General features: G+C 42.8%; 1 protein-coding gene across 5 annotated transcripts in view; it reads right to left on the minus strand.

Annotated features, from left to right (window-relative positions):
- Positions 1-25,768, minus strand: part of KIFAP3 (kinesin associated protein 3) — a 97,765-nt gene that overhangs the window by 60,119 nt on the left and 11,878 nt on the right. For 4 of the 5 annotated variants that reach the window (XM_075936983.1, XM_075936986.1, XM_075936982.1 and 1 more), the window contains exons 2-11: positions 21,038-21,169; positions 19,547-19,701; positions 19,250-19,288; positions 16,708-16,763; positions 16,085-16,226; positions 14,496-14,595; positions 13,464-13,588; positions 12,883-12,981; positions 11,240-11,418; positions 8,869-9,031 (exon numbers count right to left, since the gene is read on the minus strand). In XM_075936983.1, coding sequence (XP_075793098.1) covers positions 8,869-9,031; positions 11,240-11,418; positions 12,883-12,981; positions 13,464-13,588; positions 14,496-14,595; positions 16,085-16,226; positions 16,708-16,763; positions 19,250-19,288; positions 19,547-19,701; positions 21,038-21,169 — 1,190 coding nt within the window. The remainder of the gene's footprint in view (positions 1-8,868; positions 9,032-11,239; positions 11,419-12,882; positions 12,982-13,463; positions 13,589-14,495; positions 14,596-16,084; positions 16,227-16,707; positions 16,764-19,249; positions 19,289-19,546; positions 19,702-21,037; positions 21,170-25,768) is intronic. The other variant, XM_075936984.1, reaches the window with a different exon arrangement.

Raw genomic sequence — 25,768 nt, forward strand, 5'->3', positions numbered from 1 at the left:
CATTGCTGTTATATAAAATACACTCAGCCGTTTATAGGAACAATACGTTTTTCTTTTTTCTTTTTTTTAATTTGCAGCTGTAGTTCAGCTGGAGCAGCTGGGGTGGAAAAATATCAGGTCCCTTGGGCTGTTTTCACAACTAGTTTTCTGCAAATTAGAGGGGTGGATTCTGAGTTCCAAATGGTTTCAGATTTTCAGTCTTTGAATGTTAACAAGAAGGCATGTGCTGGTAACTCTGACCAAAGCCTGCATTCCTCACACAGGTCTAAGACGAAATACCCTTGGGTTTCAGTGGCCAAAGTAACTTCATAAGGACAGAGGAAAATCTATAAAATAATTGCAGGATACAACTTTTTATTTTGGAGAAGTTTGTGATTTTAAGGGCTTGTCTCGCTGGTGAGACAGTGTGGGGCAAGCTGGCATGTGAACCTACAGCACTTTAGCTGGCCATACGGACCCACTGCAGTGTCCTACAAGTACCATAGTGCACTCGGATGTATTCCCATTTGAAAGTGACTTTTGAAACAGTCTGAATGAGCTTCTAGCATTCTGTAGATCAGTGTTTCTTAAACTGTGTTCCATGGCACACCAGTGTACCACGGAGAACAACTGAGTTCAAAATGGCCACCTTTAAAGGGGCAGGTAACTTTTTTTTCCCCCTCAATAACTCCCCTCCGCCCTGCCGAACCTTTTTTCGGGGGGGGGGGGGGGGGGGGAGGTTCAACAAAAAAATCCTTGGTGTTCTTCATAAAAAAACTGTTTGGTGTTCGTCAGCCTTAAAAAGTTTAAGAAACATTGCTGTAGAGTCACACCCTGGTTTACTGTGCATTAACTCACTTCGTAGGTGAGCCTGAAGACTAAGGTCTTCTATTAGCACTACACTTAAGAAGAAAGCAATTAATTCAGGAGAAATCTGGACATTTGAATTTCAGCAGCCCAGAACAATGCTGAAGTAAGACACAGCAAACATACAAGCTATGGACTACATTATCCAAATGGAATGGCATAACAGGAATTCAACATAGTCTCTAATGAAATCACCAACATCACCACTTTAAGTGTGAAATATATTCAACACAACCCATGTGGAAAACATTACATACTCTTCACCGAAAAATGAGCAAGTCAAAAGAAGCCTCTGTATGCATGTTAACTAGCACAGGAATTCTACATTTCAGCATCAAGCACAAACTATCCAAACTTACATTACATTTACTGTAAAATATTTAGGTAAGTTAAAACAAGGACTCTGGCAGGATAGGAACGTCAAGAAGCTGGCCTTGGCCTTCTTGTGTACATGCTCTCTTACAGTGCTAAATCAGTTTATTAAGATAACAACTGTTCTTCCATTAAGAAGCCCACGCCTATATCATAATAAGCAGTGATAGTAAGAAACTATTAAAGTAAACTGGTCTAAAACATGAAGTAAAACAGCTAAAGGAAAGTTGCATTATTGTACCAATTCTAAATTACTGGATCAGGTTATTCATTGTATGGTTTAAATCCCATTCACTTTATTTACATATGGCAAATATCAACCTTGTAGAACATAACTTATCTAATCAAAAGAATCCATAAAAGGGTTTGCAAGCCTGTTCCTTTTGTAACTTTCCACTGTGTAAATACATTAACTTGTTTTGAATTACTAAGCATTAATAAAAATAAAACCTGTAGTGCTAGTGTAGTACTCATCTTTACATCTTGACATGCTCTGCAAAGGAGATCAGTATCATTATCCTCAATTTACAGATGGAGAAACTGAGGCAGAGGGAAGTGACTTGCTCAAGATCATCCAAAAGACCAAGACGCAAACAGAAGCTGCAAAACTAATTACAGTTACAAGAAATGTTGTACATTAAAAACTATTTGCCTTTTTTTTTTTAGCATATACCAGGCTAAAGAAAGCCTCAACCCTGCCATGGATGAAGACACACTGTGCAAATCTAAGTATGTTACAAAATGTGAGAACGCAGTACAGGCAGTCCTGGACTTTACAACATTCAACTTACAACAACCAGTACTTACTACATTTCTGAAATGACACTCTGCTTCCACTTACGACATTGAGTTAGAGTTAACGACAGTCTGTTCCACAATGGAATAGATTGTGGTTCCAAGACACAACATTTTGATTTATGTACGATGTAATTTTCAGGAACCAACTGTGTCAAGTCGAAGGACTACCTATATTTTATCTGCTTAGTCCCCCTTTCCTATTAATCAGACAAAAAGTCAACAAAACAAATTACAAGGGGATTATAACATCTCGTTTCCTGTTCCTGGGATCTCTTACCTGTAAGTATTATAAATATTAATACACATTCAAAAAGAGTTACAGCTTAGTTACCATGCCATACAATTAAAAATAAAAACTTTTACAATGCACTTAGATAAACCCCCTCTACCATATTAACTCATTTCTCAACACTAAAATAGGATTCCAAAATGCCTAAAATATATCCTTCTCCAGCAACTCATCCTCTTATGAGAAATTTACAGGCCTCAGACATAACTCACTGCACTTGGGACTAGACATCAATGGGAACAGGACCAGGCACAAAGTGTTCTGTGGAACCTGGCACTCAAGTACACAGAAGGGAAAATGTTACTGAACTTCTAGGTTCCACATGAACCTAGGCAGCAAAAACTCCCCCTCTCCCCTTACCTGCCCAATTCCTGAGTTCAGCGGCTTGAGGGCTTAAAGTGATTCTTCCAAATGTAGGACTGCAAGGGACCTTGACAGGTCATCTAGTCTAGTTGTTCTCCACCTTCCCAGACTACAGTACACCTTTCAATAGTGGTTTGTCTTGCATGCCCTCACACTTCACCTCACTTAAACTACCTGTTCACAAAATCAAACACCACCACAAGTGGCACAGCACATTATTATTATTGAAAAACTGCTGACTCATCTTTACCATGTAATTAGAAATCAGCTGGAATATACATTGTATACTTACATTTCAGTGTAAAGTATATAGAGCAGTATAAACAAGTCATTGTCCAGATGAAATTTTGTTGTAAAATTAGGCAAGCCTCTAGATAAACTGAAGTATCCCCTGGAAGACTTCTGCCTACTCCTGGTTGAGAGCCACTGACCTACACCGAGGCAGGGCTAAGTATTATCTAAAGCAGACCGTGTCGGTCTAACCTGTCCATAAGAACCTCCAGTGACCAGAGATTCCATCACATCTCTCAGTAATTTGTTCCAGTGCCTTACTGTAAGGAAGCTCTTCCTAATGTCAAACTTAAATTATCCTTGCTACAATTTAAGCCCATTACTTCTTGTCCTGTCTTCAGTGGTTAAGTAGAACAATTTATCACTCTCCTCCTTACTACAACCTTGTATGTATCTGAAGACTTATGTCCCCCTCAGTCATCTTTTCTCCAGACTAAACAAACTCAATTTTTTAAAAGCTATTCTCATGGACCACATTTTCTTGGCTTTTAATCATTTGTGTTGCTTGCCTCCAGACCTTTTCCAATTTGTCCACATCTTTCCCCAAGCGAGGTGCCCAGAACTGCACACAGTACTCCATCTGGTGCCTTATCAGTGTTGATTAAAGTGGAAACATCATTTTTCATGTCTTGCTTGCAACTCTCTCTGCTAATCCATCCCAGGGCTTCTTGGCTACAGCATTTTCATTGTTGACACATAATTAGTTTGTGGCCCACTATACTTCTCCACATCCTTTTCTACAGTACTATTCCCTAGTTAGTCACCTCCCATTTAGTATTAGCGCAACTGATTACTTCTTCTGAAGTGTATCACTTTGCATTTGTCCTTCTTGAATTTCATCCTATTTAATTCTGACCATTTCTCCAATAAGTCTAATCTGTAGCCCATAGGGCTAATCTGCTTGTTTGCCTACAGATGTTTATTTCCTTATGATTTTGATTATTTGTTTCATTACAATAGTTGTATAGGTTTATAGTCTGGTAAATGAACTACAGGCCACATCCTGTATGTTGAGATAAGGCAAAGTTACCATATCTATATCTGGGATTTTTTGCCCAGATAATACAGTTGGCTCACATATGTCTGGGATCTTTCACCTAGATGGATAATAAGATAAAGCAACCTTTAATGGCAGAGGGGCTTCCAGGTATACCCTCAAACTTAAGAGGAACACCATGACTTGGAAAAACCTGAAATAAACAGTTAAGACTAGACTGCATAACCAGGTAGGACAGAAATAACAAATGTGATACCTCACCACAAAAGGGGCCGTGGTAATGAATTGATGTATACAATAAGAAGTTGAGATCAAGGACATACTGACCTATGGGGAAAAGACACTTCACCATTACTAAGGTGAGGAAATACAAATAAGGAGAACCCCGCTCGATATACCTGCCCTTCCAGCTTCCAGAACGGTCTCCCCACACGCCCTTCGCAGCTCAGAATCCCCAGACTCATGGCCCCTGTGAAACTCTTCCAGATGCTCCTTTCGGAGGTTGCCAGGAGGCTCCCTCTGCATCCACAAGTCCCTTAAGGTATACTTGAGAAACGTATCTCTAAGGTACTAAGTAGCAAAACCCCACCTCCAGAACAGCACTGCTACTCTGTCCATTAGGGGAGTGTGTGTCTCATGCCAAGCTTACACACTTTATGGCCGTACAGATCCAGCCTCCTGTGAACCTCTGAGGGTATGTCTACACTGCAATGAACACCTGGAGTATAGTTGCTCTGGCAGCACAAGCTCTAGGACCCTTGAGCCTCCAGTCCAGCTGATGGCAGCTTTTCAGGTAGCAACCTCTGCAATTTTTAACCTATCCACTTCTGTGACACATACAGAAAGCTGATGAAATTGTGCATTCATGCAGTTTTGCAGCTTCAGTATTAGAGCTTGTGAACTACAGATCTATAAAGACTTGGGGCTGGTCTACTGCAAAGCTAGAAATTGATCTAAGTTATGTTAGTTCACTTGTGTAACTGAAGGGGATGTACTTAGGGCGACTTACAGCAGTGTCTACACTGTACTATATTGATAGGAGACGCGCTCCTATAAACACAGCTTCTGTCTCTTGGGGAGGTGAAGTACAGCTACTGATGGGAGAGTGCTCGGTCATCAACTTGGCAGCTCTTCACTGGACCTGCTAAATCAACATTGCTACACCAATCGCAGCGGTGCTGATTAAGCCAATAGTATAGACATGGCCTTGCTTTCTAACTTCTGACCATATTAAAGGAATAAAAAAAATAGAGTAGATTTCAATGAAGGAACTACAGAAAACCCACACTGTGCAATGAATTGCATTCGCACTTTCTTGACAATACTTCTATTTGTTATCAGCAAAGCAGTGTGATTTTGATGAACAAATATTTTCTTATGAAGTCAAAGAAGTTGATCCCAGCCTTAAGTGCCCTTCACCGTACAATATTAATCATAGTTGTGATACACTTTACACTTTGGTAGTTTTACATATAATAAAATCGTAGACAAGATTTTAAAAGCTTTGACATTAAAGTTAGGTTCCTAAATCTATATTCTGGTATATTTAAAAACCAGGCTATTTATTTAATGTGCTATGAACCCAATATCCTGCTGAAGTCACCTGCAAGTGTATGCTCAGTAGAGCTGAGCAAATAACTTGGCTTTTTTTGGGGGGTGGGGTGGGGTGGGGGGAGGGAGATTGTTGTTTTTTCCAGTTCAGCGGCTGAACCAAAACATCCCCAGGAAAATGCAGATCGGTTCCAAAGGAAACCAAATGGTTTTCAATTTTTGTAACTGAATCAAAAAACGAGATTTTTTTCTTCGTTTTGGGTTTCTCACCCATTTTTTTTTAAATTGGCCAAATTTCAAAACAGAACACAATTTGAAACACAGTCAAACAAGACAATTCAAAACAGTCACAACAAAGTGCTGGCTTTTTTTTTTTTTTTTCGGGTGAAACTATTCTTTGAATCCAAGCCAAATTTGTGAACAATCTGAACCCTGAAAAATGCATTTTTTGGCATGATTTCTATTGGCTGACAGCTCTAGTTCTCAGCGGTATTGAAAGTCAGGCCATTTATTCAAACACCTATATATGGATTTAGAGGCCTAACTTTAGGCTCTTATTTTTGAAAACCTTGGCCATACTCAACACAAATGATAAAAAACACTCGCAAAAGAAATCCCTTAATAATTACTGCTTTCCAACAGACTGGTCCCTTTAGCTGAACTATTACTTAATGTGCTTGAGCCAGCTTCTACTATAAAGAAATGGAGACACCCCAGGCAATGTTCACACACTGAGTATTGGAACCAGCTGCTGCAGAGCCACCTTAGGAAAAAAGGTTTCTCAATTTAATTGGGAAAACAGGAGGAAGCATAAATTTTACTGCCATTAATAACTTCAAGCAATCCTGATATGACTTTACCTCACCCTGACAGCTAGACATGTGCTTTTTGTTATGGTCTTTGCCACATCTGACCCCTATTGTTAGCTCACTTGATCAGGTAGGAAAATATATGCTTCTTTATACGATAAACGAGGCCTATTAAAATTGCAAAAAAGCTGCAGTAGTCTGTAAGAAGCTCCTTCCTCAAACAGATGTGTGACGCTCCATAATAAGTTCACTACAAAAAGCCTAAGCCAACTCATAATGAGAAAACATCTACTTTAAACATTCTGAAAAGAAACCTTTATAAAAGCAACAAAATGGTTTGGAAAACCCACAACCCATTGTTAATTAGAAACCAGGCTAGTTCTGGAGTTTGCAAACCGAAGTCCGTATATAACTCAGCCCAGTCGTGTAATGCATCATGAACTGGTCTTTCAAGACAAAATGTGAACTCTTTAGTACAGGGGTGAGGAACCTAAGGCTCGGGGGTGGCTTGCCTGGATTCAGATCCCAAGGCTTGGGGCTCACCCCCAGAATTGGGGAGCCTGTGCTAGCACTCCAACCTCCCCACTGTTCCTTCTGCGGGGCTGGAGCACACAAAAATCTACTAGCCTGGGTCCCCCTAATCTGTGGTGTGCAAGGGGAATATGGCGAGTGTCCTTTTGTTTCTCAGTCGGGGGCCAGTGAGGGTTTGGGGGGGAAGGTTATTTTGTTTTTGCTTCTCACTTGTGTATGGCCGCGCTTGATTTTTCTGTGGGTCAGTGGCCCCCAACCCAAAAAAGGTTCCCCACCTCTATTGTTCTTTGTTTTGCTCATTTAAACTTACGTATTAAACGAGAAAAAGTCACGTCACATTGGAAGATTTCAGAAAGGGCCTTGGACAGCAAGATACTGCCTGAACATCTGTCAAGGAAACCAGTTGTGACAAGCAAAGGAAGCAATATTTGACTTCTGAATGATCAAAGCTGGTTAAAGTTGTAGCCTGATGTGAATGGCTCTGGCCATCTCCACCACTAAGGAAAAACCAAACTGCCTCATTCAAAAAAAGGTCAAACTGTCAATGAACCCTAGCGGACTTCCTAAGACACGGTAGGTGACCTTGTTCCTCACAGCACGTTGACATAAGGTCTCCAGAGCACAGAGAATGCCTTCTTATCTAGAGTACTGGTACAAAATCTAGATCAAGAAAGGATTGTGTTTCCTAGTGGCAAAACAACCTAAAAAACCAATTTAGCGTGATCGGATCACTGAACCCATGAAACGTAGACATTCCATTATTCTGGACCAAACAAATAGCTTCTCAAACAACCCACCACAGGGGGACATATGCTTAAAGATTCTGGCATAAGATTATGAAAGTCTTAATTTCCTTTCAAATAGGATCACATGAAGCTGTGCAACAGATACGTACAGACACTGGTGAGACCTTTAGACCCAAATTCCTCAATATGACCCTTACACAGAGCTGCTGACTGTGCCTTATTCTATCTTGCAAAGTCAAAATGTGAAGGAAATTACCTACATTACATCTAGCACAAAACTTATGAATGCCGGCTGCTGAACTGGGGCTAGCAACAGCTAACTACGAAGTACGACAATTCGGTGACTCTAGTGCTCTGCCAGCAACCCACCAATTTTTCAGCTTATTCCAGTCACTTGTGTTCAGTCAGACCGAGATTTTAAAAAGTGACCAGGGGTTTTGAGTGTCTGAATTGAGACAATTTCATGGGACCTGATTCTCAAAAAGTGCTGAGCACGGGCTCTCTGAAAACCAGGCCCCTTTCGGGTGTTGAGCACCGCAAAAGTGGGGCACGCAAAGACATGACTCGCTTTTGAAAATAAGGCCTCAGCCCACAGCCCAAGGGAATGAACATTATGTACATGTTATAGCCAAACCCTCTTCTCTAAACTCCGCCACAGTGTCTGTACCACAGATCTCCGTGCTGGAGAGCCACCCTCCAAGCAGCTGTACACTTGCTCCTGCCGTAGCTTTCCTCTCTGCAGGGGACAAACAGCAGCCAATGCATATACTGGTAACGGACACACTGCGGCTGAGAGCAGGGCCGGGGACAGTACCGGGAGCAGGGCCCAAGGCTGTGGCTGGGGCCAGACTAGAGTTGGGTGACGCTCCCCCCACAAACTCCCGTTGGGATTGGCCTGGGTCCTGAACATTCCTCTGCACACCCTATTGTTCAGGGACCCCTGCTCTAATAGGATTAGAATGGACAGCAACATCTTTGTTCCTCATCAAAAGTTGGCCACCAATCCCACTATCCATGCAGTCTCCATTCCACACCCAGGCATACAACTCAATTCATTAGGGTCCAAATTCACTAGGACTCACATCAGTGCATAGCTTCCATAACCCTCTTGATAATCTTCATCCAAAGAGATCTGACAACGCAGACACTGGATTGCAAGTGGCAAGAGAGGATTTCTTGATCAAGACCGACAATTGCTTTTTGAAGGAAGCTGATACCTGGTACTTCCACAGCTCAATAGGAACGAGGCTGACCCAGGGACAAAAGAAAACATACCTAGAAGTGCAGTGAGTTTGGGAAGCAGCCCAACTTGGACCATCTTGTTTCTCAGGCCCGTGTCAAAGGACAGGTTCAGGAGAAGTCGAAGGGTGATATTCAGGAGGTCTTCATGCTCACACGGGACCATTTTCACCAGTTTTTCAACAATATCCATTTCAACCTGCATGAGAAGCACGAGACGTCACCACGCCCACCACCTACCCAAATTTCTACTTATACATGAAAGCAAAAGTAAAGCCAATTGTTAAAGGTACCACCATGTCTCCATTCAAAGAGGCTGCACTTTCCAAAATTTGGAGCTAAAATGTTCTAGGTCTGGTCCCTGCCTAATTATGATTTTATTAAACAAATATTAGGCTAACAGTTTCAGCCATCTTTGGAGTACTAGAGGAATGGGGGAGATTTCGATAGCTTCTTGTGCAAGAGTTATTCCTCTCCCCACGAGAAATAAGCCCTTTTGCTCAAGAACGCAGTGTGGATGGGCAACAGGGGTTTCTTGCGCAAGAAACTCCTATGGCTAAAATAGCCATCAGAGCTTTCTTGCACAAGAGAGTGTCCACACTGCCATGGACGCTTTTGCGCAAAAGCACATGGCAGCGTGGATGCGCTCTTGTGCAAGAATTTTTGTGCAGAAACTCTTGCACAAAACAGTTCTTGCTCAAAGAGTCTGCAGTGTAGACATAGCCAGGTAGATTAGTTAAATGATCACACCATTAGGAGTTTTGCCCAAGCAAAACGAGAAAGCCTGAAGCAGCTAAATTTGGTTCATTATGTCTCCCAGGGTTATTTAAGACAGCTAGAAAGACAGAAAACTTGCACGTTTTAGAATCCCATCTTCCTCACTGTATGAGAAAAGTAAATTAAAGTTTCCTCTAAAGTATTGTGTACTATGAAAAAAATGCATGTGAAGATAGCCAAGCTAAGCTGTATGGTCTTTTTTAAAAATGTTCAAGGCTATCCAAAAAGCCCAAAATAAAATAAACACTAATTCTGTTTTGTTTGTTTCCACGCTAAATCAAATGGAATGCAGAAAGTGCGCCAGCCAATCAGCTGGTTGGATAGCTAATCCTTATTGTCCTAGTAAGGTGCTTTAGGGAAGGGCATGTTTATAGATTGATCTCAAGAGCACATGACTTCACCACCTTAGAAATACATTCCTTGGGGTTCTTACTTGTTATGGAATAGATACACATATACCAACAAAGGAAACTGCCTTATATGTAATCATATAAATACCCAAAAGTGTGAGCGAGACATTAAGCACCAGCTGTCTACAATTCTCAACTCATTTTTGTGGCATTTTTACACCTTTCAACGTCGGATCCAAAATGCATTTGAAGCAATCGTTAAGTGTTATGATCATTAGCCCCATTCAGCAGACTGGTGAACTGATGGCCACTGGGCCAGTGACTTGCCAGTGTCACAGAGGGGTTTGGCGAAGGAGGGGGTGGCTATATTTGTTTGCTCTTTTACAGCCAACTGAAAAATCCTCCTGGCCCATGTTCCTAAGGGCCTAACATTTCTTACCACCCTCCCAGGCTTCTAGGAACCAGCAGCATGGAGCACTCGCAGGCTGCATGCCACTTCAATGTGGAAGGAGAGTTGCCTCTGAGGATCCTGCTGGCCTAATGGGAAGGCAATAGCCCAGTCTAGCAGCCTGCTCAAGGCTATACAAAGCTCCTTTCCCACGGCAACATGATGTGGAGATGAATAGCGGCTTGTCACAAAGGGGTCTGTGGCAGGCTGGTTTTGGGGTCCTCCAAATGGTTGGCTAAATACCCAGCTTATACCAATCTTTGCAGTTCCTCTCGTTGCCCCCATATTTACATGAATTTTGCTATGATGAGGCTGGCTCCCTATGCCATTCTAGATCCGCAATGGGCCAACTTTGGCCCAGAGGCTGCATCCAACCCAGCAGGCCAGACTTTATGCGGCCCGTGAACTCCCACCATGCAGCGGGTACAGGGGCTTTTGGCACTACTCCTCAGCCCCCAAATTCACAATTCCACCATCGTCAACCCACTCTCCATCTCTATAACATGGGCCCCTAGAGCCCACCCCAGGAACATCCTTTACTGACCCCCCGCCTATGCCACACCCCAGGAGTCCTCCAGACCCCTTGTGGCACACCATTCAATTTCCATGCATAGATGCAGCCGGCAGGCCGAAAAGTTTGCCCTCCCCAGTTCACGATGTAGTTGTCCACAGTAGTTCGCATTGGGTTTACAGTAGCCCCTTCACAGTAAACATCAGGGCTGCATTGGGGTGGGGCTCCAAGAGGCTTATTTCACTATCATTGGAATCTCGGACACCCTCTGACCTCATGAGCAGCCGCCATGGCATTGCTGCAGATCGCTAGAACACCTACCATGTCATTCTTGTTCTCCATAAAAATGCTAAGTTTCTTCAGGAAAGACACCACCAGAATAAGCAGCTCAAAGTTCTCTCGGTCCAGGGCTTTCACTAGCATGTGGACAATGTTCTTGTTCCTCATCTTCAGCTCCGTGCGCGTGTCCTCAGCGAGGTTCAGCAGCAGATAAAGAGCCACTAGCACCCAAATCAATCATAGCATTAGGTCAAAGAGACTGGAACGATGTCAATCTACAGTCAATGCTTAGGACGGGATTTTCAAAAGCATTCAGTGCTTTTAAATAGGGTTTGAAACACTTATCACCATCAGCAACATTTTGTTTAAATTCCAAGGAAAGTGTTAAAAAAAAACTAGAACGTTTCCCTGTGGTGACTGCAACCCAAACATTTCAGCAGAATGCTAAATGCATGTGAACTGAAACGAACTAGAAACTGCTGTATAGTAGGCAGTTATGCCATTTTTTATTGACTAAGCCAAGAAAAAGAAAAACAAAGAACAGCATTAACACCAAAAATAAAAACAGGGGCCTATTCTCCACCATTCTGCACCTTGCGTGGACACTTATTGCTAAGAACAGCAGGATTAGAGAGTTACCATTCTAATCACTTTAGACAGCTGCACATGACTGTACAAGTAGTGGAGAATCAGGCCCTACATTTTGACAGATATCTCAGTTTTAATAATTATCTACGTTACTAACAAAAATCTAAGACTTTTTTGGAAACAAGTGATATTTTTAATCTGCGTGTTCTCTTCATTTAGCTCTCTCCCAAGCCGTCTGCAGATCTGCATGCCTGCCTGCCGGACCTCACCATGTTTGCTAGCTGCGACATGGAGACGCTGCCTAAGCACTCACGCTGCCTGCTTCGAGAGGTCAAGTACTATCAGCAGTTTTTCCCTGAACGCTGCAGAACTTGAGATTTATAACGATGAAAGTGTAAGATTATTACCAAGATGGATTTTCACTTTTTACAAGTGAACTTAGCACTGGTGTGAAATGCAAGGCAGAGCATCTTGGAAAAAAGAACTATTCCGTGCACAGAACAGCAATAGTGCAGCATAGACAACTGCTACGCAGGCATTTCGCACTGCTCCCTGCCAACGAACCTCAACCCCTAACAAATTCATTACCTGTATGGCAAAGGCTTATCTCCCTGGCTCATTGGGGGGCTTCTGTAAGGAGAATACCAACAAAGGGGGTCATTGGTACCCCTTGTGTTGGTAAAACTGGGTTAAGAATCATCTAGCACGTTCCGAAGAGAGAACTCGCAAAAGAGCAAGTAGCACTGACAAGACATGTAAGTTACTCTACATACAAATTAAAAGGCTAGATCCACAGCTCATACCAACAAGGCCTCTCTATTGATTTCAGCAACACTCTGCTACTTTGGTGAAGATCTAGTCCTTGCACGCTTCCAGCGCTATTCAATGGCACAAGCAGTATCACCGGCAGCATGTAGTGCTCTCACATACACGCATCAACGTTCTCTCGGTTTAAAGCATTGCCACAGCCATAGAATGCAGACTTGGTATTTTTCTGGTTTGTTAGTAAACATCCTCCACACTAGTTAAAAGTTCCCAGGAAGTCCTGACCCTCCACGCTGGGACAAGATCCCCTTGATTGTTGCTTATGTTCGTACCTCGCAGCAGCTGCTCCTGCTTGACCACCAGCCCCTGGTACTTTTTATAGGTTTTCTCGTAGTCCTTTTTCAGGGTTTGATTCTCAGGATCTTCATCAAGTAAATAACTGGAGTTAAGGAGTGTATGGTAATACAGCAAGAGACACAGGGAAATTACAGAGTGAGGACAAATATTAATCACAGATGTTATCTTATCAGCAGCGGGGAGACAACATGATCTGTGTAACAGTGACTAAGAAGAGGTTGCCCAGGAGACAATAATTCTATTAAGATGTGGTCCATGTTATGAATGGGTTTAGGAATCAACGGTGTGAAGGGTTCTACTAGTAATAAAAATGTCCCATAAAAGCCATACTACTGGTATAATTTAAAAAAAAATAGCAATAATTTTAACCTAAGAACAACAATCCCTTCTCCAGCCCAAATTTTTCACTTTCAGTTTTCATCTGTTCTAGTCCTGCAACTAGATTTTGTGCTCTTACTCATATGCTACATTAAACACGAGTTACTGCACATATATTGTGTGTCAACTGCTAGGACTCAGACAAGCGGAAAGTTACGCAGGCACCGAGAGAGGATATCAGCTTTCTTCTTCTTGGTGAGTTCCTCCTGCCAGAGCTCATGCCTCTTCAGCTCATGATCTATGATGTTCATACATAGAGCTCCAATTTTGTAGTGTGTGATTAGTCCATGAAACTGAGAAAAACTATGGTAAAAAAGATATGTAGTGCATGAGAGAATTAAACCCACGATTCTGTGTTCAGAACTGGGATAGTAAGATCCCAAAGTATTGCACAACATGACTGGTTTTTCATTAGAGCTAGTTGAAAAATTTTAAAATGCTGTTTTGTCAAACTAGAAGCATTTTGAGCGAACGTGTCAATTTTGATGAGACCTTTGATAGGAATAAGTCAACTCGTTTCATTTTGATATAGAATTCTACTTTGTCATTTCAAAATATTTTATTGAGATTTTAATAGTTCATAATTTAATATGTCTAAAAATGACAAAGTCAAAAAATTATACTATTTAAAATGATTTAATGGACATGAACCACATTGTTTTTAAAATGTCATTCCATAGGAAATATGGAACAAAAAAAATTTGGATGTGTCAGATTTGCTCTTGGAACAAAAACTCCATTTTTCTAACCAGCTCTAGGTTGCAAGCTATACAATTTGTTTTGCCAGCCCACCTTCACAAAAAGGGAGGAGGTAACGATCCACCTATGTGGCAACTTCTTTGTCACCGATGTGCTAGATGTATTGATGCTGTAACATTACTAACAATTGGACATTTCAATTGACTAGAGTTTTGATTACCGTTTTCACTGATGAGGTAGTTTTGTGGGAGGAAAGAGAAATACCAAAGAATCCAATTGAAAGGAGTTACTTAGGACTGGGACTCAAAAAATAGGTTCTGTGTTCCTGGCTTTGCTGTGGTCTATGTCCTCATGTGTTTACTTTCTATGCCTCAGTTTCCCCACCAACTGTGATATTTCTCAATGAACATGCTTGAAGATGCAGTTCCAGCTATACTAGAGGAGAAAATGAAAATTCAAGGCAACTGATCGAGTAAGCTCCTCATCTCTGTGTATAAATTCTTGTACTTACCTTGAAAAGCAAAAGAAAATATAAATTATATTAGTAGCAAGTTCCACACTTTGTTTCCAGTCTTCTCTCAGCACTCTGGCTAATGCACCCAGTGCAGTTTCTAAGAAAACAAACAGGATTCAGATGAACATCTGTAATGCCTCTCTCTCTGACTTGCTGGACCTAAGCATTTAAACACACCTTTTACTGGACCCTGACTGTTTTCTGCCATGAGATTTACAGAAGCCTCTTATGCTAACATGCCATACTGTATGGGATTCTCCATCTGAGGACTGTGCTAACATACGAGGATGTGCTTTGATTCAGTGATCCTCCACTCACCAATCCAGAATGGGATGGAAAGCATTGAGGCAGAGAACATCATAACCCTAATGGGATATTCAAAGGGAACTATGAAAACTCCTTTAGGTCCTTTGGTAGTGTTGTGACAGCACACCCCGTTACATTAACAGCTCCCAACCAGTGTTCCCTGTAAGTTGAGTGCTTGGGTTGTGCCCAGGAGAGATTCCAGCACCACCCAGCTGATTAGCAGAGAACCAACAGCCGGCAGCATGTGTTTGTACCGATGGTGCACATCTGCACATGCCTCAGTGCACAGAACAAAATTTATTCCACCCATAAATGGAAAAAATTAGAGGGAACATTGATCCCAACCTCTTTTGGTGTTAGGCCTCCTGCTCAGGAGAGTTATATCAAACTCCTTGTCCAAGCACCCCATTCTCAGACAACACCCCAGCAAGGCTGCCACCTCACCTGTGTCAGCCACTCCTCCTGTTTTCTTCTCTCACCCTGACCGTTAATTTTCCAGCCATTTTCATTCTCTATCCTGTTTTCCCCCTCCCCATCCCAATACTCTCACCCCTTCCATCTTTTCTCCCAATCCATTCCATCCTCCCTCTTCCATCCAATGCTAATTAGGCTGATGAATGACAAAGGGAAGTGATTGGCTCTGACTGAACCTGACTGCCAATCAGATTCTTTCAAGCAGTATGAATTGCCAATCCGTGCAAGAAGCAGGTGAGGCCACGTAGGCCCCTGCCACCAGAGTGACCGCATTTTCATTAGCAGGGTCACCATTTGACTGCCTGATCCTTTTCTGCGTCAGTCTCTCAGACCAACCCTGTTTTCCGACCTGGGGTGGGCTTGCTGGCTGGAGGACATACTAGGGCATCAGTGATGATGCCGTTTGATGAGACATCAGGGGAGAGAAGGGATGGCTGGAGCGGGAACAAGGGAAAGAGCATCAAGCTGGCATCACCACGAACCCTTAACTCAGATTGGCTCATCTATTGTGTTTCTTTAGAGGGAAACTTTTGAGGGCAAGGAATGCCTTCCACTATAGCTCTCTTCCTTTTCTCCTTCCCCCGCTCTCCACGCACACAGCACCTCACACACTGTGGGTGCTTCAGCAGTGTTGAAATAGAAACAGTTAATGTTGTATTCAGGCCCCACTTTGTCCTAAGAGCAAACGAATACTAGAGCCCCAATCCACCCCAAAAGACAGACAGGGGAGTCTCTCCAAGCAGAGAAATAGATCCCTAGAGATGGGATAAAAACAGCATAACTTTATAAGAGAGGCTGGAAGTTACCATTGAGCAGCAATTCTTCCAAATTATCAGGGTTCCTGGCGAGTTGTAGGATAAGGGCAGAGCCACGCACCTTATCAGGAATATCCTCGTACAGTAACTCAATGTACTCATCCATGTCATTGATATTGGCCACTTCATCAATCTGAAAGCAGCAAAGACAGAGCTGGGCTTTGACACAGCGAAAAAGGAACCTACTCAACAGGCAGAAAAAATGATGTTACTTTGCAAACAAAGGAGGAAAAAAAGTGTAGTTACGTTTGAAGATGTAAATGACAACTCAAACCAAACACCATGCACAGAATCATTGCTACCGACTGCCCAGAACACACAAGGGGATTTCATTACAAAAACAACCAGCAGTAAGTAGTAGTTTTGTTTCCTCTAGCCCCATGTTCCAGAACCTCAGTCATAAGACCATTTAAGTATATAACCCAGATATAAATGTGCAAGAATTTTACCAGTTACTGAAAAGACTTTTCTTATTTAGGATTTTTAAAGCAAGGTCTTTAATAAAAAATTATTCAATATTTTACATCTTTATTTTTTTCCATAGTATATAAAACAGTTCCATAAAAGTAAAGGTCTCTATTTAATTTCCTTTCAATTCTAGCTTAGATTCTTACCTCCATTCCTTCAAAAGGGGGTGGATCTTTCGGTTTACTAGATTTCTCTTTCTTTTCTGTAGTGAAAAAAAGATAGTTCTCATTTATGTTGTGCATATTCACTGACAACAGCATATTTAGTATTATCATAGTATCTAGGAACCCCAAAATGGAAAATAAGAGCTAACAATATAAGTGTATAACAAAGCTCAAGTTTTGTTTAGCTCAGCATAAGGAGGCGTTCATGAGAAAATTCTGCCATGACCTTTTGACACTTAGAATAATGTACTAGAGGTAGAAGTTGAGGGTGTTTTTTTTTTTTTAAATGATGCAGCTTTAAAAGACCAACATTTTTAACTGCATCAGAACTGGAAAATTAAGAGTTAAGCCCCCTTTTTTAATATATGCCTTAGAACAGAGTCTCATCACATGATTACAAGATCACTATCATGTAGGATTGGATCTTCATGATTCCATTTTCCTCTATGCAGAGGGCCACCAGAAAGCTTAGGTCGATGTATATATGCCACAAGAGTAGAAAACAACAGCCTTCATTCAGTAGGATATTTGTTTACTCGGGATACTGTAAAGTAGGCCTTGATTCAGCAAGAGAGAGAAGACCAATTGATATCCATGGAACTCAAATACTGCTCAACTGCTTTGCTGAACCAGGCCCAGCACTAGTTCCTGTGAAGTGTGCATGATGGTAAAGAGTGGAAACAGTTATGAGTAAAGCATTCTAGGATTTTCATCTCTGACAAGAAGCATTTGTGCGGGACAGATAGAAAGTTTCCGACTTTCTCTGGGGAAGGCCTTGAAGCTACGGCTTCATTCTCATCAAGGCCTGCCCATAAAGCAGGGCTGGGCAAGTTGCAGCCCGGGGGCCGGATCCGGCCCACCTAACACTTTGGTCTGGCTGGTGGGCTGCATCTGGCCATTTCTATTTATATCCTGCTGTCCAGGCCACTGAATTTCCAGGTAGTGGCTCAGGCAGCAGGATCCTATTGAAATGGCTCATGGCGAGCCCTTTGTCGTGTTTTTAATTCAGAGCCTCTGGCCCCAAACAACTCTGGGGAGAGGCTAGTCCTCAACTCTGCCCCTTCTGGGGGAAAGGGGGAGCCAGCCTGTGACCACGTACCAAAATTCATTAAGTGACCCCCCCCTGAAAAATTATTGCCTGCCCTTGGCGTAAAGGCTGTTGCGTCCTTTTATGGAGTGACCTGCTCCCACACGTTGACATATCAGACCAAAATAGACATCTCTGTGGAGCAGGAAGAGCACTTTTTAAATCCAGTATTCCGGCTCATTCTGTGGTTTGGCAGGAGACCTTTGGACAAGTCATAACTCTATACATAAAAAAGCATGCAAACATTAAAGGTAACTGACCAAGGTAACACACTAGGCAACAGCGAAGGGTCTGTTCTGTTTCTTTATAAAGAAGGCCTGAAAGGTTAGGGGCAGAGAGGTTGGTTGGTTGGTTGTGTTTCAAGAAAAGCTTGCTGCTTGTTTGTTTGTTTTTAAATCGTTACATATCCTCTCAATGTCAAGTGGCTTTTTTTTGCTGACTGTCTACTGGAGAACCCAGAGAAAAGGACTAGGCATTCCCTCAAGCCTTAGGTGAAGAGATGAAGTGTTGAAGATTTATTTAAAAATAACCAACCCTTTTCTTCCTATTCTTTGCCAGGCATTTGAGTTCAGGGAAATTGAGAGAGTTGTAAACAATCTGAACAAAATCAGCTCCCCTCTCAATCTGGATTTCACTTGCTTTGAATCCATGATGTCAAAGTCGTAATTCTCAGGACACCCACCTACAGAATTTTCCAGCATACTATGGCTAGACAAGATCTACATTTCTAATACACAACAGGAAGCAAGGTAGCATTTAAAAAATAACTGAATTTCAGGTCTTCTTTAGAAAGCATAAAAGAAAAAACTATAAACTGGCACAAGCCCAGTATTTTTGCTTTTGCACTGAGAACTATACACTCCACTAAGTGGTGGCCACCAAAGAAGACAGCAACAGAGAGTAAAGAAGACCTAACACTGTGCCTATTTCATGAAAAAACTGGTTTTACAATCACACCGGAGATTATAGGGGGATTGGAAACTTTTATACCTTCTGTTACAGAACATGGGTTTGTAGAAGTAGGTCTGCAAGCCCCTAATAATTAACTGCTTTAAAAAGGAGTCCAGGACTTGGGTGGAAACTTTTCCAGGACTTTTTGCCTTCTTTGAGCCTTACCAAGAGACAAAGCTGAGAATGCTAGAATTCTTTTAACATTATTCACTCTCCATGTGCCTCAGGACTGAAGGCTGCTGAACCAGATGGTAAAACAGAGGCTTAAATAAAGCTAGGATGTATAATACAGCCCTGTCAGCAGACAGAGTGAGGACTCATGATACTATAAAGAACCTGTTGACTCTGCAATTTAATTGGCATTGAACTGTAGCTTCCTAATAAATACATTTGAAAGCAGCTCGCCTATGAAATGTTTGTAACAAAAAAGAGAAGAGTTTGTGATTTGCATGAAAATAATTACATCGTCATCTTTATAGCACTAACCTAAATAATCACTGCACCATTTAGAACAGGAGACTTCAACTGAGAAACAAAGCGAAAGAGAAGAATCAATTTTAAGTTTCTAAGTATGTTTTGAATTTTGATTAATCAAAGACAACTTTTTCCCACAAGTTTGTGTCAGTTCTTCCAGGGACAACATAAAACACACACTCCCCATCTCTCCTTGGGTTTCTGAAGATCAGGGAAAGTAGCATCTGAACCACAAATCCCAAAACACAGAGCACGGCTACAACGGCTACATTCCAGCACCCCACTGATCCAGCTCTCTCTCCTGCTTACCTTTCCCAGAAGAGGCATCTCTGCGGTTCTGCAGGTAGTACAGCAGCTGTTCCACCTCTGCTAGCTTGGAGGGGTGAATGAGCTTGCATTCCTCCACCACCTTTCGAGCCAGGGAAGCAACATCTGTGTTTGCATTAAGACTCTTCAGCCGAATGCTGCAAGACACAGGTCAGATAGTTTTCTTCCCAGGTGAGGAAAGAATTTTGTGTCTTCAACGCTTCGATTTCAACTTACACAGTCCTGAGTTTGACAAGGCTCAAGGCATCTGAAGCTCATGCTACAGTTTGGAACAGCTGACATCAGAAAGCAGTGGCACCCTGAAGTTCAAAACAGCAAGCAAATTGCCTGTCTGGCAAATTGCCTACATAGGGTAGGACTATTTTTCACCAGCTGATGAAATAGTAGTCTTAGAGATGGCTGCCTTAGCAAATGCCTCATATTTATCCAAGACCCAGCAGTCTGTTCTCGGAAAGTAACATCCTAGAATACAGCATAGAAAATATACTTTTCATAAATAAAATCTGCTGTCAGTATTGATTGTTCAGTAGTTTCCTCACACTGGATTAGCCAGCCATGGATAGAAGTCTAGTTAGCCATAAAGTATGAAAAAAATCACAGATCATACCAGGGGAGAGAGCAAGCATGAGCAGATATCTGTAAACTCAGACCAGGAGGTGAAAAGAAAGCATTTCTGTTGAGTTCTAGGTGGAATAGATTCATTGCAAACCAGATGAACATTTTAATGTCTTCAAAAATCCACAATAGTAATATTTTCTTATATGATGAAAATGTTTATTTTTTCTGGTTCCTTATTCTAAAAATTACCCCCCCACACCCCCCCCCCCCCCCCCCCCCACACACACACACAGCAGGATCTTTCAGAAAAACAAACATCACCTTCTGGCAAAAAACAGACTTGGAAATTTTCACCATTAAGATGAAAGTCTAAGGAAGTTGCTGGAAACTGAAAAGGGGCCTTTCACAACAGAAATGCTTAGGCAACCTTAACTACAGATAGTTTAATTAAATTGCCAACATCAACTGGACATATGCACGCTCCAAATAAGGGAGGCAGTGTATCCCAATGGACAGAGCACCAGAGTAGGCATCAGAAAATCTAGGTTTTATCCCAAGCATTGCTCTTGACCACTGTGTAACCTGGAGTAAGTAACTTCCCTCCTCTCCGCCTCAGCTTCCCCAAACACAAGACACGGAGAATGATCATTATTTTCCTTAAAGTACCTTGAGATATACAGATGGAAAACACTAAAGTTTATTATTACAATGAATGTGTTACAACACCACTGCAAACAACTATCCATACATAGTATCCCCAGACTCACTAGTAGTTTAATAAAATATTTTGAAGATAGAAAAAGTATTGGTAGCAAATGAAACAATATAAGAGAATACTAATTTTAAGAACTCAGTCTAGAAATCCAGGAAACTGTAACTTTAAGAAACAACACCAAGAGCAAGTCATGAGCTTACATTTTTTGACACTCCTTGCGCTCCCCCAGCATGGGGTCCCCCATTTCTCCAAGAATGGTTGCTTCCACTTCATAATGAACAATAAGGGCTTTTTCAGAGGGATGTACATCGATGTTACCTCCTTTCACCTTCCTGCAAGACAGAACAATAAATCCATGACACAGTCCCAAGCAAACGAAATATCTGGGAAAACAGGTTAATGAGAATTGGACATTTCCGATCAAGCAGTTTGCATGACAGACTGGTTCTACCCACATTGCATAAACCCAGTCTTGGCCCTCTTTGCATTAGCGCATGGTCTCTTTTTCCCACATTCATCTTGCACAAGCAGGGTGCAATCTTAGCACAGTCTATCATTTCTAGTATGTGCAAAAAATAAATACAAAGAATGGTGACTCAGTTATAAGAGGATGTGCCTTTGAGTTTCAAAGCTCCTATCTACCTAAATAAAGCCTATACTAACCAAAACTAAGAGGGAAGAATCATTGAATCCGAACGATATGCCTCACATAAAAGTCAGAAGATCAGAAAAGGAGTTTAATTTCCTAAATATGCCTGTTTTAAGTCTGCATTCCTATCTCACAAATCTCTTCTGCTAGAGCACAGATTTCTACAGTACCTACTTTTCCAGAGCCTGAAAGAGGAAGTTACTCACCGTGTGCAGTAACGACAGTTCTCCGAGATGCGTCCCCCTGTGGGTGCTCCACTGTTGGTGACTTTGTAGCAGTACTTGAGAGCACCTAGAAGGCGGGTCTCGGAGTCATGCTTTAACAGCTGTTGAAAGTACTGCTGAGGCTACTGATGAATCAGTAGTCAAATGATGTACAATTGCGTAATGCTTCATAAAAGTAGACAATCATGTGGCTGCCCAGCAGATGTCTCGAAGATGGACCCCTCGTAGGAAAGCTGGGGATGTCGCTACAGCTCTAGTGGAATGAGCCCTGGGTGTTACTGGAAGTGGCTTATCCCAGATGGCATAACACTTGTTGATACACAAAACTATGAGGTTCGAGATATGTTGAGATGAGTGATTTGCCCTTGGAGCGGTCCACTAGAGACACTAGCAAGCGTTGAGACTTGAGGAAAGCTCAAGTTCTACCTACGTAAAAGGTGAGTGCTCTACGCACGTAGAGAGAGTGCAGGGTTGCCTCCCAAGACGAGGCATGTGGCTTGGGATAAAAGGACAGGAGAACGATTGGTTTGTTGACATGGAACTTGGGACACACTTCGGGAATGAAGGCTGGGTGAGGCCATAGAACAACGCTGTCTGTGTTAAAGGTAGTATACGGTGGTACCGCCATCAGAGCTGCAAGCTCACTGACCCTATGGGCAGATGTAATGACAAGTAGAAAAACCACCTTGACTATGATTATTGAGAGTGGTGAAGTAGCCAATGGTTCAAAGGGTGATTGAGTAAGTGTGTTCAGAACTAGATCTAAGTTCCACGGTGGTGGTGGAGGCCTGTGAGGTAGATTAAGTTTGAATAACCCTTCGAGGGACCTCTTGGTTGTCAGATGTACAAACACAGAAGTGCCATCTACGGAATGTCGGAAGGCTGTGATTGCTACAAGATGTAATTTAAGGGAGGCGATGGCTAATCCTGACTGCTTTAAGGAGAGGATGTATTCAAGATTTCATGTAGGGGCGCTGCGTATAGGTCCAAGACGGTTAGTAGTGCATCAGGAGGTGAACCTACGCCACTTGTGGAGGTAAGGTGACCACATGGTACCCTTCATGCTACGTTTCATGACTTCTAACTTGCGTAGAACAGAGATCTTCGGATTCGCAGAACCAACGAGGAACCAGGCTGTCAGATGCAGGATGTGAGGCTGGGGGTGCAGGAGGGTCCCATGGTTCTGGGTCAACAGATCACCAAGTTTGGGTAGGGGATATGATGGGTGAAGAGACATTCGACAGAGAAAGGGTAACTACATCTGACAAGTCCAGGAGGGAGCTATGACAATCACCTTGGCTCCATCCCTGTTGATCTTTTCGGGGACGCTAAGGATGAGTGTGGTGTGTGGGGGGAAAAGGCATATGGAAGAGGGTCTCCCCAGTTGAAGGAGAAAGGCATCTTCTAGGGATCCTCGACTAATCCCCGATCTGGAACAGTAACGTTGGCACTTTGAATTTCTGTAGGAGGCAAAGAGGTCTAGTGGGGGACGCCCCAACAGCGGAAGATATGTTGGAGAATGTCGTGTCAAAGTTCACACTCATGGTCCTGTGGAAAGTGTCTGCTTAAAGAATCTGCAGCATCATTGTTGATCCCAGGTAAGTAAGAGGCGATTTATGTAATACATCGTGGCAATGTTGTCGGTAAGTATTCTGAGAGTGGTGTCGCAAATGTGCATCTTGAAGTGCTTGCAGGTGTTGAAAACTGCCCTGAGCTCCAGGATGTTTATGTGAAAAGTTACTTCTCGGGATGTCCATCATCCCTGCGCAGACAAATCGTTCATGTGAGTATCCCAACCCAGGAGGGAGGTATCTATAGTAATGTGAAGGGACGGTTGAGGCTCATGAAATGGGACTCCTGCAAGAAGGTTGCGTGGCTCAGTCCACCATTTGAGGGAAGTTATCACAGCAGATGGAGGAGTGACTCATTTGTGGACGTGGCACTTTGTGGGAGTATACATAGATGCCAACCAATGCTGGAGGCAGTGGAAGTGCAGTTGTGCATGGTGGATTAAGCATGTTGTGGCAGCCATATGACCCATGAGTTGTAGGCACATACAAGAACTGGAACTGTGGGACTCATAGTAACCTCCGAGACAAGGTCTTGGATAGCTTGGAACCTCTGAATAGCTAAGTAAGCCTGTGCCATGGTGGAATCGAGGCGACCACCTATAAACTCCAAGGTTTGCGACAGCTCATGCGTGGATTTCTGTTGTTGACCAGACCCAGTGATTCGAATGTCCGCCTTGCTGTAAGGCACGTTTCCATTTACAATGGACCCGTTATGAGGCAGTCGTCGAGGTAAGGGAAGATTATAATGTCTTGTCATCGTAGATGCACTGCCACTACCGCAAGTGTTTTCAAAAACACTCTGAGTGCGGAGGAAAGGCTGAATGGTAGTACTTGATATTGGAAGTGCTCTGTGAGCTGAAGAAATTGCCTGTGAGTAGGATGGATCGTGATGTGGAAATAAGCATCTAGGAGGTCAAGGACTGTAAACCAATCCCTGTTGTCTAACACTGGGATTATAGGTGCAAGAGTTACCATTTTGAACCTCTGCTTTTGAAGGTAATGGTTGAGTTTCCGGAGATCGAGTATAGGTCTCCAACCTCCTGTTTTTTTGGGGTGAGGGGAATAGTGGGAATAGAAGTCTTTGCCTCTGAACTCGTTGGGTACCCTTTCCACTGCTCCAATGGAGAGGAGTCAACAGACTTCCTGTTTTAGTGGGTCCTCGTGAAAAGGGTCCCTGAAGAGGGATGGGGTGGGTGGGGAGGTTGGAGGTAGTGTTACGAAAAGGATGATGTAGCCGGGTGAAACGATCTCAAGAACCCAACGATCGGATGTGATGGTAGACCAACAATGGTAAAAAGGTCTGAGGTGGTGGTGGAAAATGGGAATAGCACGATCGTGTGGGTGTGAAACAGGAAGGATTTGTGAGCCCTCAATCAGGAAGTCAAATCTGCTGTTTTTGTTTGATGGCTGGTTAGAGGTGCAATTATTTTGAGTATGCCTCCTCTGGGTTCTCTGTCTTGTCTGCGGTTGATCAAAACCATGCTGATGATATCGCAAGTATGAGAAGTTATGTCATCTCTGATAGGATGTGTACCGGTTGCACCAGTATGGAGGTGTGTACATACCGAGGGTATGGAGAGTGGTTCTGGAGTCCTTGCTTGAGTGGAGGACCTCGTCAGTCTTTTGTCGAACAGGGAGGTCCTCTACTTTGTTTTGAAGCTCTCATGGGTCTCCAGCGATTTGAAGCCCCGAAGCTCTTCGCAAGACTATAGCAGTAGCCGTAGAATGAGCTGCTGTGTCCACCACATTAGGTGCGATCTGGAGGCCCATCCTAGCAGACATGTAGCCTTCTTGAACAATGGACTTCAAAATCGGTCTCTGAGTCTCAAATGTTCCATAAGTGAAGTAAGCTTTGTGTAACTGGCAAACTCATGGTTGGATAAGAGAGCAGAATAATTGGCAATGCGAAGTAGAAGTGTTGAAGAGGAGTATACCTTTCTGCCAAAAAGGTCCACGTGTCTGCTGCCTTATCAACTGCAGTATTTTTCTACTGAGGAGTCTTGGATCTGTGTTGAGCCACATCCACGACTAGGAAGTTGGGATGAAGGTGAGAAAATAAAAATTCTGTGCCCTTGGCCAGGTCAAAGTACTTCTTATCTGTTCTCTTATTGGCTGGAAGAGCAGAGGCTGGGGTCTGCTAGATCTCCTCGGCAGCCTCCATAACGGCCTCATCTATTGGCAGCACGATCTTGGCTCATTGGAAGAGTTGAAGGTTTTTAAGAAGGTGATACTGCTTCTCCTGAAGCAGTCAATTGGACCTCTTGTCTAGAGGCCACTCTCAAACAAGTCCTGGAATTGTCTGAGGTCGTCCATGGGTGACATGTCCCCTGGGATAACAGCTTCATCCAGAGCCAAAGAGGACTGGTCTGTAGGGGAAGTATTGGACTGCTGCTCCTCTAGTTCCGATCATTAGCCCTCTTCCGGTTCAGAACGATGTGATGGAGGGGAAGAACTCTGAGGTGGTGGAGTGCGTTGTCTGGGAGCAGG

Source organism: Pelodiscus sinensis, chromosome 9 (assembly GCF_049634645.1).
Source record: "Pelodiscus sinensis isolate JC-2024 chromosome 9, ASM4963464v1, whole genome shotgun sequence".
NCBI classification, from domain to species: domain Eukaryota; kingdom Metazoa; phylum Chordata; order Testudines; family Trionychidae; genus Pelodiscus; species Pelodiscus sinensis.